Genomic DNA, 16,835 nt, shown 5'->3' on the forward strand with positions numbered 1-16,835 from the left:
CATGTATAGATAGAAAAGTGCATGAGTTTTAAGCACCTTCCTTGGGTAGCAAGGATAGCCATGTGCACAAAACATTTCCTGCGCGGCTGATGCTCTGCTCAGATCTGTTCATCACAGCATCTCCTATATTCTCTTTTCCCCCACATTTTTTTGTGTGTATTGCATGTGCTTAATTTTAGAGTTGAAACAAATTATTCTAAAGAACAGCCTGAATATGAATGCTGAGTGTTTTTTTTGTTTGTTTTTTTGTTTTTTTGTTTTTTTTTAAAAAAAAAAAAGAAGAAGAAGAAAGTGCACATATTTACAATCATTTCCGCTCGGAAAAATCCAAACAAACAATAATTACAGCAGAAACCTGCTAATTCTCACTCCACTTCATCGTTAGACTTGCTAATTCACGCAGCACAACCTGAAGCAATCTCGCCCTGCTTTTCAGCTCAGCTGAACAGCAGGGAGCTGGAAAGAGTCCTCGATGCCTTTGTAATATCACAGGGTTGGCTGGGCTGGCCAGGAGCCCCCAGAAGCAACACACTCAAAGTTTCTCGTAGAGAGTTGCTTCTCAATATTTCATTGTGAGGCTTGCAGTTTGGAATAGAAGGTGGAAGACGGGAGGAGAATCATGCAGTAGTTTTGGTATTAAAAGTCTGCATTTTCTGTTCTGAAGTGATTCTTCATTTTGTATTTCTCTCTGCTACTCAAAGCGTTTGATAACTGATTGTGAAAGGCAAGGATGGAAGCGAAACATCATGCAACCCAGGGCAAGCTCTTTGGTCTGATTTTCCGCCCTGTAGACTGTACAACTTCCCGCTTCTGCTCTTTGTGGGAGCTGAGCCAGGCTTTGAAATCTCCAAATCGTTTGTGAAATGGATTATACATCCTTCTGGTTGTCCTACAGACAAGTGTCCTGCATGCCCTCTGTCGTGGTTTAACCCGGCTGGCAGCTAAACACCACGCAGCCGTTCGCTCACCCTCCCCCCTCCCTCTCTGGGACGGGGGAGAGAAATGGAAAGTGAAGCCCGTGAGTTGAGATAAAGACAGTTTAATAAGACAGGAAAATAATAATAACAAAATAATAATAAAAATAATAACAATAATAATACAATGGTGATAATAGGAAAGTAATAATAGTATGTACAAACAAGTGATGCACAACGCAATTGCTCACCACTCGCTGACCGATGCCCAGCCTAACCCCGAGCAGTCCGGCCCCTTCCCCCCAGCTAGCCACCCCTATATATTGTTTAGCATGACGTCAGATGGTATGGAATACCCCTTTGGCTAGTTTGGGTCACCTGTCCTGGGTCTGTCCCCTCCCAGCTCTTACTGCACCCCCAGCCTGCCCGTTGGCAGGACAAAGCAAAAGGCTGAGATGTCCTTGGCTTAGTATAAGCACTGCTCTGCAACAATTAAAGCATCGGGGTGTTATCAGCACTCTTCTCATCCTAAGCCAAAACACAGCATTCCACCAGCTACTAGGAAGAAAATTAATTCTGTGCTAACTGAAACCAGGACATCTATCCACCCCTTATTCCATACCATTTATGTCATGCTCAGGTTACACTCTTTTCTATACATTCTAATTAGTCACCTATAGTAATCATGGTAGTGATAACATACAGTATAATATACTATTTAACATGGTACAATTCAGTTCATGGGCTATTCTCACCCAGTATTAAATCTCCTTGAGGTACACACCGGACCTCTCCGTTCTTTTGCATCACCCACCAAGTGTATCCAGGTCCCTGAGCGAAAACAATTCCACGAATAGGTTTGCCTTTTCCTGAGGCAGGAGTAGCCCAGACTGTTTTACCCAGCATATTTTTTACATGCACTACAGGAACTTTATCCCCATCTACAGTACGTAACAGGTTTGATTGGGCAGGTCCAGCTCGGTTGGTAGATCCCCTAGTATTGACTAACCAGGTGGCCTTTGCTAAATGCGTATCCCAGTTTTTGAACGTCCCAGCGCCCATTGCTTTCAAGGTAGTCTTTAACAGGCCATTGTATCGTTCAACTTTCCCGGAGGCTGGTGCATGATAGGGGATGTGATACACCCATTCAATACCATGTTCTTTGGCCCAAGTGTCTATAAGGTTGTTTCGGAAGTGAGTCCCATTGTCTGATTCTATTCTTTCTGGGGTGCCATGTCGCCATAGGACTTGCTTTTCAAGGCCCAGGATGGTGTTCCGGGCGGTGGCATGAGGCACAGGATATGTTTCCAGCCATCCGGTGGTTGCTTCCACCATTGTAAGTACGTGGCGCTTGCCATTGCGAGTTTGAGGGAGTGTGATGTAATCAATCTGCCAGGCCTCTCCATATTTATATTTCAGCCATCGTCCTCCATACCAAAGAGGCTTTGACCGTTTGGCTTGCTTGATTGCAGCACATGTTTCACAGTCATGAATAACCTGTGCTATAGCGTCCATGGTCAAGTCCACCCCTCGATCACGAGCCCATCTGTATGTTGCGTCTCTACCTTGATGGCCTGAGGTGTCATGGGCCCATCGGGCTATAAATAATTCACCTTTATGCTGCCAATCCAAGTCCACCTGAGCTACTTCAATCTTAGCAGCCTGATCCACCTGCTGGTTGTTTTGATGTTCTTCAGTAGCCCGATTCTTGGGCACATGAGCATCTACGTGGCGTACTTTCACAGCCAGGTTCTCTACCCGAGCAGCAATATCTTGCCACAATGCAGCAGCCCAGATGGGTTTGCCCCTACGCTGCCAGTTGTTTTGCTTCCATTGCTGTAACCATCCCCACAGGGCATTTGCTACCATCCATGAATCGGTGTAGAGATAGAGAACTGGCCATTTTTCTCGTTCAGCAATGTCTAAAGCCAGCTGAATGGCTTTCACTTCTGCAAACTGACTCGATTCACCTTCTCCCTCAGCAGCTTCTGCAACTCGTCGCGTAGGACTCCATACAGCAGCCTTCCATCTCCGATGCTTCCCCACAATACGACAGGACCCATCAGTGAACAGGGCATATTTCTTTTCATTCTCTGGCAACTGGTTGTACAGTGGGGCTTCTTCAGCACGACCCACCTCCTCCTCTGATGATATCCCAAAGTATTTGCCTTCTGGCCAGTCCATGATCACTTCCAATATTCCTGGGCGACTGGGGTTTCCTATTCGAGCCCGCTGAGTAATCAGTGCAACCCACTTGCTCCATGTAGCATCAGTTGCATGATGCGTAGAGGGGACCCTTCCCTTGAACATCCAGCCTAGTACCGGCAATCGGGGTGCTAGGAGGAGCTGCGCTTCAGTACCGACCACCTCCGAAGCAGATCGAACTCCTTCATATGCTGCCAATATCTCCTTTTCAGTTGGAGTATAGCGGGCCTCAGATCCTCTGTATTCCCGACTCCAAAACCCCAGGGGCCGACCTCGAGTTTCCCCAGGTTCTTTCTGCCAGAGGCTCCAGGTGGGGCCGTTCTCCCCGGCTGCAGTGTAGAGCACATTCTTTACATCTGGTCCTGTTCGAACTGGCCCAAGGGCTACTGCATGGACTATTTCCTGCTTGATTTGTTCAAAGGCTTGTCGTTGTTCAGGGCCCCATTCAAACTCATTCTTCTTACGGGTTACTTGGTAGAGCGGGTTTACAATCAGACTGTAATTTGGGATGTGCATTCTCCAAAACCCCACAACACCTAGGAAAGTCTGTGTTTCTTTTTTGTTAGTTGGTGGAGACATAGCTGTTATTTTGTTGATCACATCCATTGGGATTTGACGACGTCCATCTTGCCATTTTATTCCTAAAAACTGGATCTCTCGTGCAGGTCCTTTGACTTTATTCTGTTTTATGGCAAAACCGGCTTTCAGAAGGATTTGGACTATTTTCTTCCCTTTCTCGAAAACTTCCTCTGCTGTGTCACCCCACACAATAATGTCATCGATGTACTGCAGGTGTTCAGGAGCTTCCCCCTGCTCTAGCGCAGACTGGATCAGCCCATGGCAAATGGTAGGGCTGTGTTTCCACCCCTGGGGCAGCCTATTCCAAGTATATTGGACTCCCCTCCAAGTGAAGGCAAATTGTGGCCTGCACTCTGCTGCTAGAGGGATGGAGAAAAATGCATTAGCGATATCAATTGTGGCGTACCACTTGGCTGCCCTCGATTCAAGTTCATACTGAAGTTCCAGCATGTCCGGCACTGCAGCACTCAGTGGTGGCGTGACTTCGTTCAGGCCACGATAGTCCACTGTTAGTCTCCACTCGCCATTAGACTTTCGCACTGGCCATATGGGGCTATTGAAAGGTGAATGGGTCTTGCTGATCACTCCTTGGCTCTCCAATTGACGAATTAGCTTATGGATGGGAATCAGGGAGTCTCGGTTAGTGCGATATTGCCGCCGGTGCACAGTTGTGGTAGCAATTGGCACTTGCTGTTCTTCGACCCTCAGCAACCCCACAACAGAGGGGTCCTCTGAGAGACCAGGCAAGGTAGATAATTGTTTAATGCCCTCTGTCTCTAAGGCAGCTATACCAAAAGCCCACCGGAACCCTTTTGGGTCCTTGCAATATCCTCTTCTAAGATAGTCTATGCCAAGGATACATGGAGCATCCGGGCCAGTCACAATGCGGTGCTTTTCCCACTCATTCCCAGTCAGACTTACTTCAGCCTCCAATACAGTCAACTGCTGAGATCCTCCTGTCACTCCACAAATATAGATGGGCTCTGGTCCTTTATAGCTCGATGGCATTATAGTACATTGTGCACCGGTGTCTACTAAAGCCTTATACTTCTGTGCGCGTGATGTGCCAGGCCATCGAATCCACACAGTCCAATAAACTCGATTGTCCCTTTCCTCCCCCTGGCTGGAGGCAGGGCCCCCCTAATCCTGGTCAGAATCTTCTTCGTTTCTGTGTTTGAAGGATTGTCTGCTGGAAGTTGGAGCAGCAAACTTTTCGGAGAATCCTTTTTTCCTGATTGTTTTCTTTTGCAACTCACGTACCCGTGCCTCTAGGGTCGCGGTAGATTTTCCATCCCATTTCCTCATGTCCTCTCCATGGTCTCGTAAGTAAAACCACAGGGTGGCACGGGGTGAGTACCCACTATATCGTCTTCCTTGTGTGGGTGAACGCCTACCCCTGATAGCTGAGACACTGCTTTGTACAGGTGCGGAGGAGAATAATCTCTCTTCAAGTTGGTGAAACTTTTCAGAAAGTTTCTCCCAGGTGTTCTCTTTCGGTCGTTGGACACTGGTTGGTTCAGGTTGGGGGGAAGATAGATTCTCTTTAAGTTGGTGGACCTCTTCAGACAGTTTCTCCACAGCTGAGACGCAGGCCTGTAAGGAAGAGGAGAGACTTTCTTCGTACTGCCGGAGTTGTTTAGCCGCTTCATCCACTGTGGGTTCCTCATCCTCTTTCCAGGCCATTACTGCCAATGAGCTGGCATATGATGATGGTGCACTCCGTACAAACTTCCGCCACATGGGTCGTGTACACTTGACTGCATCTGGATCTTTGGATGTTTGTGTCTGGTCTGGATCCTCATAAATCACTTCCCGTACGGCTAATTCCCTCAGGTACTGGATTCCCTTCTCCATAGTGGTCCACTTGCCTGGTACACATAAAATATCTTCCTTGAAGGGATACCTTTCCCTCACAGCTGAGAGGAGACGCCTCCAGAGGCTGGTGGGTCGTGCTCCATCTGCAATTGCTTTGTCAATGCCGGCGTCTCGAGCAAGGGATCCCAACCGTCTGGCTTCCCTGCCGTCTAATTCCACACAATTGGCTCCAGAGTCCCAGCACCGGAGCAGCCAGGTGACAAGCTGCTCACCTATACAGCGACCAAAATCTTTTCGCACATCTCGTAGCTCGCGCTCGTTTAGGCTTCGGGTAGTTACTGTTGCTCTTTCGGCATCCTCATCTTCCTCCTCCTGAATCCTTGATGGCCCAGCGTCGTCATCATCTTCGTCATCTCTATACTTAGTTTTGGCAGAAGCCTTACCTGGATTGGCAGAAGACTCTCTGCGTTCTAAACGACTTGAATTTCTGTACCATATTTTCACCTTCTCTACAGGGGCAGCTTGCACTGCTACTGCTCGTTTCTCTGACTTTGTTACAGGGTCTGCCACAGGGATTGGAATGCCCTCTGCAGGGGCAGCTTGCACTGCTACAGCTCGTTTCTCTGACCCCATTACAGGGATTGGAATACCCTCTGCAGGGTCAACTTGCACTGCTACAGCTCGTTTCTCTGACACGGCCACAGGAGCTGGAGCGGCTGCCGGAGCTGGAGCAGTTGCAGGAGCTGGGACTGGAGCAGCAGTAGGAGCTGGAGCTGGAGCGGCTGCAGGAGCTGGAGCTGGAGCGGCTGCAGGAGCTGGAGCTGGAGTGGCTGCAGGAGCTGGGACTGGAGCAGCTTCAGGAGCTGGGACTGGAGAAGTTGCAGGAACTGGGACTGGAGCGGCTGCAGGAGCTGGAGCTGGAGCGGCTGCAGGAGCTGTAACTGGAGCGGCTGCAGGAGCTGGAGCTGGAGCGGCTGCAGGAGCTGGAACTGGAGCGGCTGCAGGAGCTGGAGCTGGAGCGGCTGCAGGAGCTGGAGCTGGAGCGGCTGCAGGAGCTGGAACTGGAGCGGCTGCAGGAGCTGGGACTGGAGCGGCTGCAGGAACCGGAGCTGGAGCGGCTGCCGAGTCCACCGTAGGGGTCACAGTGGCCGTTGGATCTGTCACAGGGCTTGGAGTGGCCGCAGGGTCTGTCACTAAGTTGATAGCAGTATCAATGGCAGCTCGATAGGCATGAGCCAGGCCCCAGCACGTTACAATGATTTGTGTTACTTTAGAACTGCCAGAATCATGACACCTTTTTTTCAAGCATTCTGCCAGTTTTTGAGGATTTTGCCATTGTTCAGGGGTGAATTTCCAACACACTGGGGGTGCCAACTGCTCTAGATGCCTGCCCATATCCGCCCATACTCCCTGCCACCCACAACTATCCTGCCTCCGGGCACATCTCCGGAAGAGCTTCCCAAGTAGTTGTTTAACTATAAGCAGAATCTGAAGTGCATTCATGAGGCAGAACAACAAGACTATGGTACTCTGAGTATTCCAGAAATATTCAATATCTTGGAGAGCTATTGTGACAAGCTCAGGGGATAAGAGGGTGGTGAAGGAGGAAGGCAGAGTGACCCAGGAGGATACAGGGGTGGTGAAGGAGAAAGGGAGAGTAAGCAAGTAAGGAAAAATATCCTCCCCTTTCCCCTCCACAGATTGACTCCCTAATGGAAAAAAACAATAGGTATAATTGCTAACAGTTTCCAAGATACTGTTTCCAAAGTACAGAGTCGACGATGTTACTGAATACAAATAACAAGTTAGAGTCATGACCAGGTATCTTATCGTCTCATAAGCCATTGCTACAACACACAGCACCATAATGCTCTGAAACCAGGGCCCGGAGAGGATAAACAACACGACAGAGAGCAAATACGGAAAATAATGTACTATAATACTCAATTTGGAAAACAGGCGCAGCAGAGTTGAGATTAAAGCAATCAGCATCATGACAAGTGACTATTAAGCAGGTCTAATCCTTACACCAATTTTAGTTTAACACACTCTGGTCAGATCTGCCGTTATCTCAACCTTTCGTGCCCCACGTTGGGCGCCAAAAAGGCTGTCGTGGTTTAACCCGGCTGGCAGCTAAACACCACGCAGCCGTTCGCTCACCCTCCCCCCTCCCTCTCTGGGACGGGGGAGAGAAATGGAAAGTGAAGCCCGTGAGTTGAGATAAAGACAGTTTAATAAGACAGGAAAATAATAATAACAAAATAATAATAAAAATAATAACAATAATAATACAATGGTGATAATAGGAAAGTAATAATAGTATGTACAAACAAGTGATGCACAACGCAATTGCTCACCACTCGCTGACCGATGCCCAGCCTAACCCCGAGCAGTCCGGCCCCTTCCCCCCAGCTAGCCACCCCTATATATTGTTTAGCATGACGTCAGATGGTATGGAATACCCCTTTGGCTAGTTTGGGTCACCTGTCCTGGGTCTGTCCCCTCCCAGCTCTTACTGCACCCCCAGCCTGCCCGTTGGCAGGACAAAGCAAAAGGCTGAGATGTCCTTGGCTTAGTATAAGCACTGCTCTGCAACAATTAAAGCATCGGGGTGTTATCAGCACTCTTCTCATCCTAAGCCAAAACACAGCATTCCACCAGCTACTAGGAAGAAAATTAATTCTGTGCTAACTGAAACCAGGACACCCTCTAACTAGAGGATGAGACAAGATTTATGGGGCTGTATTTCAAGAGAGCAGCCCCGACCTGGGAGCAGAGGGTAGGCTAAGGTAAGGTACACCCACCTTGACTGGGTGTAAGCCAGGGCTGAGACATATCAGGTCACATGGGATAAAATCCTAAAGTTTTTTATAAAATCCTAAAGGATTTTATCAGGAAGATTTGGGGAGTGCAAACACTTTGGGCGTTAGCTGTTATTTCAGATGGGAAAGTCTCTTTTTCTCTTCTGTGCATTAAAGCGGTGCTTGTAGGGAGTTCATTGTGTATCTGTGCAAGGCTCCTGCAGCTGAGCATCTGCTGACCCCTCAGCAAGCCCCGCTGGTCAGCTGCACGTGGTGAGCATCAGGAAAGCATCCGTAGGTACCAGGATGCTGGCTTGGCAGGGGGTACTGAGGCATCACCTTTTCTTCTCACAGCTCCCTCCCTCATGTGTCGGTACGGCTGCTGTGGAGCCGTGCCAGGACAGCTACACCTTGACAGAAGAGCAAATGGTAATTTATTATTCCCCTCGGGAGCACTGATAACTAAACACTTCGTGGAGTCGCTGGCAATTTTCAGCCGGAGCTGGAGCCTCCAGGTGGATCAATGGGAGGAAATCTCTTCCTCTCTGCTAACAAGAGCAAGACAGGGCGCTTTGCACTGTGTATGCACCTCTCCTTTCTGCTGTTAGCTTTGGTTGTGCAGTGAGCTCTGCCCCTTGCAAAGCCTCCCTGCATCCCCTGCCACAGGAGCGAACCAGCTCCGAGGCAGCCACGACAAGGATCCTGCAGCGTGCTGGCCCCAGTGGCAAAACGCCACCTAATTCAGTTTGCTGCTTCTATCTCCAAGCCAGCAAAAGTCCTTCGCACCCCAAAGCTCATCTCTTTCTTTTTTTCCCAGCTCCGTCAGCTTGTCTAACAGAAGATAACAGTTCTTCCTACGGGCCCTGCTTTATCTGGGCAGCAGCTATTTGCCAGGTTGTTGGAGCAGAAGGGCCAGGAGCCACATGTCCTGCACCTGAATATTCAGTGCAATCTAGTCCCTAAGGTCACCTGAACATTGCTTTTTGGGAACAGCTTATTTTTCCTTCCTCGATGCAGCCCATTAGTTTGTTTTCTATCAGCGCAGCTACCAAGAACAGGCATTTAATCTCACAAGAGGTAATTCTCAGAGCTGGTGCTGGGAGGAGGTTGCCAATAAATATCCCTCAGTAAGTATACTCTTACACCTTTCCCAATTGGTAGCTAATAACAGAGCAGACGATGACATTTAAGCCCTTTCTGCATGGCTGATCAAACTACTCACAGTGACTTTGAAAGCAGTATTGGGATTTCGTGTGGGTATCAAAGCAAGTGCAATACTCGATAGTTCAGATCTCTCGCCTGTGTGACTAATAGACAAAAAGATTCTAAAAGGTCTAATATCTTATTCAGAATTTCTTTGTCTCCTGTTTGAAGCTGCTTAGTGGACACAGTGGGACGCTGATGTTTCTTCTCTAAGCAGCATTAGGGAAATATCTGACATCACTGCAGGATGAGCTCAGGCTGGCTTGGAGCTGGGAGGCAAAGGGTTACACTGAGGCAAAGCTGACAAGCTGAGCATTGTCCCCAAACTCCACGCTGGCACCCTCACCCGGCATGGGTTTGGTTTGGCTTTGCAGCCCCTTCATTGCTGTGCTCACTCCAAGGGGAAGACGGGTGACACCTCTCCGGCGGGTGAGCAGGGACCAAGCCCAGCTCCCTGCCTGGCACCCATGGCCACAGGAGAGGGGGCATAAATAGCTCCAGGTCCTGGCTGGCCTGCAAGAAGTAGGCTACACTTGCCTTTCCGCACAGCTGATTCATTCGTTGACTGGGGGGTGGTTTTTTTCCTTCAAATTGAATAATTCAGCAACATCAGGAGTACTGAAGCTACGTGAGCTGGACTTGCGTAGTCAAACTAAAAAAGGCCAAACTGACATTTTTGTTCAAGCAGATTCCTCTTCCCCATCCTCCTTCACCCTCCCCCCCCCCCCCAGGGAAACAAAATAAAATAACAGAAAGCATTATGCAAGTGAGGAGCTCAAGCTACGGTTATTTTCCTCCCAGGAAGCAGCAGAGAAGTGCAAGACATGGCTCTGGCCATCACCAGCAAGTGTCCCTCCCTCGGGGGGCTGCTCCAGGTCTCCTTGCCCCAGATTGCATGCACAGCTTCACTGGTGGGATTCAACTGCTCCTGCCTGGGGAGCTCCTCTGGAGGTGCAAGGAGAGCTTGTCTTGGTCCCTGGCTGGGGAAATCCTTGCTGTGTCCCAGAGCATCCTTGGGGATGCTTTCCATGGGCACTGCACTGGGGGGGACCTGGAGACAGGCAAGGTGGTGATGAGGGACCGTGGCGCCCGTGCAGCTCTCCCTGCTCGTGCCGTGCTTCCCCGTGACTGACGACTCCTGAGAGCACTGTAAATAATGTACCGCTTTTGTCTGCTTGCCTTTCCTAGCCATCTAAAAATCAATACAGGCATGTGTTTTAAAGCGTGATGGGCCTTATGCAGGGAGTCTGTTGTCCTTGGCTCCCAGAGGAGGACCCGTCTGCATGAGCAGAACCAATGCATTTGTCCCAGGATCGATACCAGGAGCTGCGTGGGGCAGGTGTGGAGACAGTTCCCTGTCAGCCATCCTGCCTTCCCAGCCCTGCTCCTAGACAGCTCCAGCTTCAGGCATCATGTTGTTGTCCCGGAGCAACCAACCCTGTGATGGGCTGAAATGCCATGACTTCCAGGCAGGTGCTTGTTGGCGTGATGCCCTGACGTCCCAAAGAGGGGCCTCCTGGTGTAGTGCTCGGCCTTCAGCTCCCCTGCACTGAGGCAGGCCAGCCCCGTGCTCGCCACACATCCTGCAGCTCCACACCAAGGGCAGGATCAGCTCCCAGCCTGGTGGGACAAGGGCAACGTCCCTCAGTCACCCCCAGTCATTGCTAAAAAGTTACATCTTTACCAGGCGCTTCAGAGGCCTCCTTCACCACTTCCATCCCCTCTTCAACAAAAAGAGATAATTCTTTTCAAAACACAATGAAAATTCAAAGCTCCGCTTACATAAAAGGAGCCATGGTGTCTCCGTTTCTAATGAGTCATTGTTCCCGCTCTAAGTCCCTTGCTTCTTATTACAATACTCTCTTCTCTTGGGTAATGAAAATTTAACTATCTGCTGTTCCCACTTGCCTCCTCTCTTCTTACAGCACGTTGTCTGCAGGCAGGCCGTTTTTTACACAGGAGGCTACAAGTTGAAATAATTCAGGCAAGAACTCTTGCAAACAGATTGGAGTCTTCAGAGGGCTTAGAAAGCCGATCACTGCTCTGGGCCTTGGTGGTGAAGGAGCTTCAAGGTCCTGCTCTGTCGTGGATGGCCTTGATGGTGTCCTCGTGCAGGTGCCTCCCTGAATCCTCTGGGTTGTAAAATGGGATTTGGGATTTGGGTCTTTCTCACGATGCGGGGCACTGGGACTCCTGGAAATGCTGCGTCAGTGGTGGTGTGATTTCCCTTGGAAATCACAGACATAATAGCCTCAGCTTTTGTTTGAAAGAACAAGGCAACGTTAGAGAGAAACACTGAAAAGCAGGAGCCACAGGTGCAAAATCCATTAAGGAAATATAAAGAGTTCTAAAGTGGTTCTCTTTTCTCTCTCTCTTTCTTTCTTACACTTTTATGACATGGTTGTGACTTCATAAGGCCCCGCTTGTGATTTTTGAAAGCAGGGTTAGCATTACTGCCTGCTCGCTGTTCACAGTAGGTCCTTTATTCTCCGTTTTGTTCCTGGCATTTAGGATTACAATAGCTGCAGAAGTGTCCCCTGCTTTTGTTTTAGAGAGTCTTCCTCCAGGAAGGCAGGAGGAGACCACAGGGCCAGCCAAAGCAGCTCATGCTGTAGGCTGGGGCTGTAAACAGCTCCTCAGGGTGCAAAGCAAAGCCAGCAGGCAGGAGGAGATGAGACTCAGGGATCGATTCCCTGCACCTTCTCTGGCACCAAAGCCCCCCAGCAGCAGACCTCCCTGCTGCTGACAGCCTGCCCCGGCAGGCTCCAGCTTTGCCATCACACTGGAACATGGCCAAGAGGCAGGGTTAGCATCACATTTGCATATCTGTTTGCTTTTCTTAAAGGGGAAAAAAATATCAACAATGAATTCAGGGTCCTAACATTTGCTTCTGCTCAGTGCATCTCCCCTGAAAAGCAGAAGACATGTGTGGATGATCGGGGGAGGAGGAAGAACCAGTGCCGTGCTTCTACCCATGGTGCTTGTGGGAAGTTGAGCATCGATGGGCTTGTTTCGCCCTTTGAAAGTCTTCCATTCTTCTTGAAAAAAGGAAAACGAGGTGTGGAAGCAAACTGGCTCTCTAGGCTGGGCTAAGGTGGTGGAGATGTCTCCTGGAGGCTGGAAATGGGGAGCCGTGGGCATTGTGGAGGAGCAGGGTGCTTCCAGTGAGAGCGGTGTTTGGTGGCTTGCCCACACGTGCTGTGGTCTTAATTCCAGTCTCTGCAAGGATTTGAATTGGGATTTGGTTTAAATTTAAGACGGTTGTTTGTTTGTTTTTTTTTGTTTGTTTGTTTGTTTGCTACTGCCCTATTTGGTGTCCAGGAAGTGTATGGAAAACCTCTGGAAAATACATCTTCTTGTGGACCCATAGCATTGTGTGATGATGAAATGTTCGTTTTGTTTTGTTTTGTCCTTGGAGTCACAGAACCCTGCTCTGAAGCCAAAGCACCGACAAACTGAAGTATCTCAGTGCTTCTTGTAGATGAAACCACTCAACCTGCATTTGTAAATCATCCTTTCCCAATTTCCCCCTTCTCAGCTATTTTCTGTCAAGTGTCTTATCTCCCTTAAAACTTTTCTGCAAATTACTTGCTCCTTTGACATTAAGATATAAGACTGCTGAAAGCTGTAACGTGAACAGGTCTCTGATCTTCCAAACCCAGTTAAACCCAGTAATCAGACTTTAAGCTGATTTGAAAGTGAGTCAAGCTCTGCCTTTTGGTACCTTTTTTTTTTTTTTTTAGCTTTTTTATCTCTGATTTAGGGAGCAGTGATCCTGCTGTGGAGCAGGGACTGGGCCAGGTAATGCTCTTAACGTCCTTACCCTCTTCTCTCCTCTCCTGTGACCAAGGCTGAGCCTGTAACATTTATAGCCAAGATGGAGCCTTGGACTAAAAAGGGTTTCAAGTGACAATTTTTCACACTGAACAAACAGAGGGAAGGAAAAGACAGGAGACATATGCCATGTTCTCGCTCTAATTTTCCATGGTCATCAGCTGCTCTCTAAGACAGATCAAGAAAGGAAAAAGAAAAAAAAAGCGGGAGGGGGGGAGGCTTCATTTCCAACAGCAATTACCAAATGAAACCTCTGCTTAATGGACATTTTCAGAGGGCATGGACACCACTTTGTGTTTCTGCTTTCTCATTACGACTCTTGCAGCTCCCAGCTGACAACCTGATAATTCTTGCCGATAAAACAATCTTTTTTGGTTATTACTGCGTTCTGGCACTGTCCCTGCTTGCCCGGCTTGCCTTGAGAATTGTCAAGATTACGGAGTGAGCCGTGAAAACATAGTTAGCGGGTGGAAAATAAAAAAATATAAAAAAGGCAAAATGCTCACTTTTTTCTGCTTCCTTTCCTAATTTTCTCTCTCCCATCCCTGCTTTTCCTATTATTTCAGTAGCAGCTGTCCTTGTGAGTCTGAATAGAATATAGAGCTGATTAATGTTTCCTATGAAGTTTCTAAATCCCAGTTCAGAAGAGCAAGAGTTTCTGCTAGTGTTGGAGGCCCACGTGCCTTGCAGCATGTGGCATCTCCTGAGGCTGCTGGTGTGGGGTACCACTCTGCAGCAGACCCATCCTGTTGAGCATGCATGACCGTGACCTACAGGAGCACTGGTGATGAAAATCAGACTTCTCTGCAAGTATGCGGGTGCTGGAGGGGATGGGGCTCCTGAAATCCCTGGGAATATGGTGCTCGACATGTTCCTGGATTTGCCAAGATATTCGGGGAGCTTTTTAACCAGTTGTATATACGTGGGTAGAAATCCAGAAAGGATGCCTGTGCTCCTTCCTGCACATCTTCAGCTGGCTAGGAACATGTTTAAGTTAAGCTGCAATAAATTAAATGAAATATAAGCATTCACATGGGGGCTTACATTGGTTTAACTGCACAAGTTAGAAAATGATTGAGCTTTGCAGTTTTGCCCTGTAGGCAATGCCTAACAACTCATTTGAAAACAAGTTTAGTTGCAAGAACTTGTGTCACACTTAACCTTGGTTTAGGATTAATCATCAGTCAATGATTAAATTGAGTTAATGTAAATTAGGATTGAATTGATTTAGGGTGGTTCGCGTGGAGACTGTCCTGGTTTTAACACATTGATTTTAAAGAGCAACTTTTTCTGCAGCCCGGCGCGACACAGCGTATTGAGCTGCCGTTCAGTTGGCGGGTGTGGGCTTCTTGTTCTGTGCCTGTTTCAGGGCGATAATTCACACGCAGCAAGGCTCCTGATCTTTAAAACCTCCAGGGCAATACAGCGAGTTGCAATCCAGTCAGTGCACTCTCTCCCAACTTCTCCCTTTTCAGATCTCTCCATATCCAGAGGAAGAGCGGGACTTTAAGCACTGGTAAGCCAGCAGCACTTCTCAGATGCTCATCAAATAGCTAACACAAAGGAGACCCCAATGAGCAGATATTGGATTGATGTATACTGATAATTGAATACATACTGAATTGCCTTTGCATTTAAGGCCTTCCAGCATCAGACAGCAGCACTACATCCATGTGCTAACACTCAAACTGTCTCTCTAAGATAGCCCACATTTGGTTTAGGGATGCTTTGCCAGCATTTGTTCTTGCTTTTGCACAATTTTCTTTGCAAGACACGTGCCCAGCCTGCATCGAACACCAGAGGTGGGCTGCATATGGGCACCTGGGTTTGCACCTCATCTGGCTGGAAAGTGAAGCACTTGTTCTGGGGAAAAAAACAGAAGGACTTGACACTTGGAATGGTTTTCAGTCATGACAAAGCCAAGGAATTTTGATGGATTTCAAAGAGAGAAAATAAAGCATAATGCCAGCACTTAGCACACCCTGATGTGAAATAGGTTACCATGAATCAGCATGCTTTTTGTGGAAAATGAGAAGTTTCACCTCCTCCGGAGGTGTGAGACATCTCAGCCATGGCAGGAGATGTCCTAGGGGCTTCAAACTATTACTGCCTCCTTCAGGGTGTGGAAGTGAGAAGAGAGCCGTGCTAAACCACTGCATTTGGGGGTTGTCATCCCTAAGAGCTTGGCTGCTTAGCTTTGTGTGTCTTGTGAGACTGAAGCTGAAACTTCAGCAAACGGCAGCGCTGAAGCAGGGCTGCTGCGTCCTTTCATCCCCTGATGTGTGTGAAGCCCCTGACACGTACCAGAGGGTCGCACTGGGGGCCTGGGAGCAGAGGGGAGAGCGGCAGGCAGATCTTCTGAGTTGCTGTGGTTTGTAGCAGGTTCTCAGCTGTGCATCCTGGTTTAAGGGAGTGCATGAAGGGGAAGAGGAGAGCAGAGGACCGGTGTCCCCTTGTAATACAAAATATCACTGGTTCCTGAGAGCCTGCTGCTCTTCTGTCCTTAGATCATGACAGCTCCAGTACAGTAGTTGCTATCCTGAATGACACAATTAGAGGAAATGCCTGGCACCTCTTTGCCAGGGCTTTTTTAATTCATTGTAAATTTTTTGGAACCCACCCTGGCAATCTGACAGCCTTGTCCCTCTTTCTCTCCCCTCTCTCCAGGTCAAGCATCTTCCTTCACGCAGCAGCCCCAGGACCAGGTGGTGATTGCTGGGCAGCCCGTGACACTGCTGTGCGCCATCCCCGAGTACAATGGCATCGTGCTGTGGATCAAAGACGGACTTGCCCTTGGAGTTGGACGGGATCTCTCAAGTAAGTCATGGCACTGCCATCCTGGGGCAGCAGAAGCTGCCTGTGTAGAGTAAATCATTGCTACCCCCCACCCCAAAGTCATAATTAATTAAAAAACACTATAAGGGTAAGAGATATTTTGTTTAAAGAAGACCTCTTTTTAAGGAAAAAGAAAAGAAATGCTTAGAGCAATTGAAAGCTGGCTTCAGTTTCTCTTTAACAGCTTCAGAACAAATATTTGTTTTGAGAATAATGAGTGTTTTCATTTGAACTGCAAAACCCTCCAGCTAGCCCAAACACAAGTGTCAAAACTTGGAATAAACAAAAACTTTTATTCCCGCTCGAAGCTAAACAGTTGGTCTCCCACAGGTGTGACCTTTGGAAAGCCTTGCTTTGGTTTGGGTTGGTTTTTCGAAACAAATGTCCTGTTTCCAAAATGCCGTCTGAAATGCTTCATAAACATTGAAAGTGCCTGTTTTGGCATTCTCAAAACAAAAGCCTTTGCTTTGGTTAAATGTACTTATTGAGATCCAGTGGAGCCCACAAGCACTTGTGGCTTCCTTAAGCTGTACTTCTGGCAAATTACAGTTTGGTCACAAAATTCCCCAGACTTCTTGTTATTTAATCCTACGCGTGCATTGTGATGAGTGGCTTTACTGCACCTGGAGAAGCCTGAAGCAAATGTGGA

The 16,835-nt window shown here is 48.3% G+C and overlaps 1 protein-coding gene across 3 annotated transcripts in view; it reads left to right on the forward strand.

Annotated features, from left to right (window-relative positions):
• The window catches only part of KIRREL3 (kirre like nephrin family adhesion molecule 3), a 321,962-nt gene that overhangs the window by 223,478 nt on the left and 81,649 nt on the right, over nucleotides 1-16,835 (forward strand). For all 3 annotated transcript variants that reach the window (XM_068659552.1, XM_068659554.1, XM_068659555.1), the window contains one exon: nucleotides 16,019-16,168. In XM_068659552.1, coding sequence (XP_068515653.1) covers nucleotides 16,019-16,168 — 150 coding nt within the window. The remainder of the gene's footprint in view (nucleotides 1-16,018; nucleotides 16,169-16,835) is intronic.

The sequence above is a fragment of the Anas acuta genome, chromosome 23 (genome assembly GCF_963932015.1).
Source record: "Anas acuta chromosome 23, bAnaAcu1.1, whole genome shotgun sequence".
Lineage (NCBI taxonomy): Eukaryota > Metazoa > Chordata > Aves > Anseriformes > Anatidae > Anas > Anas acuta.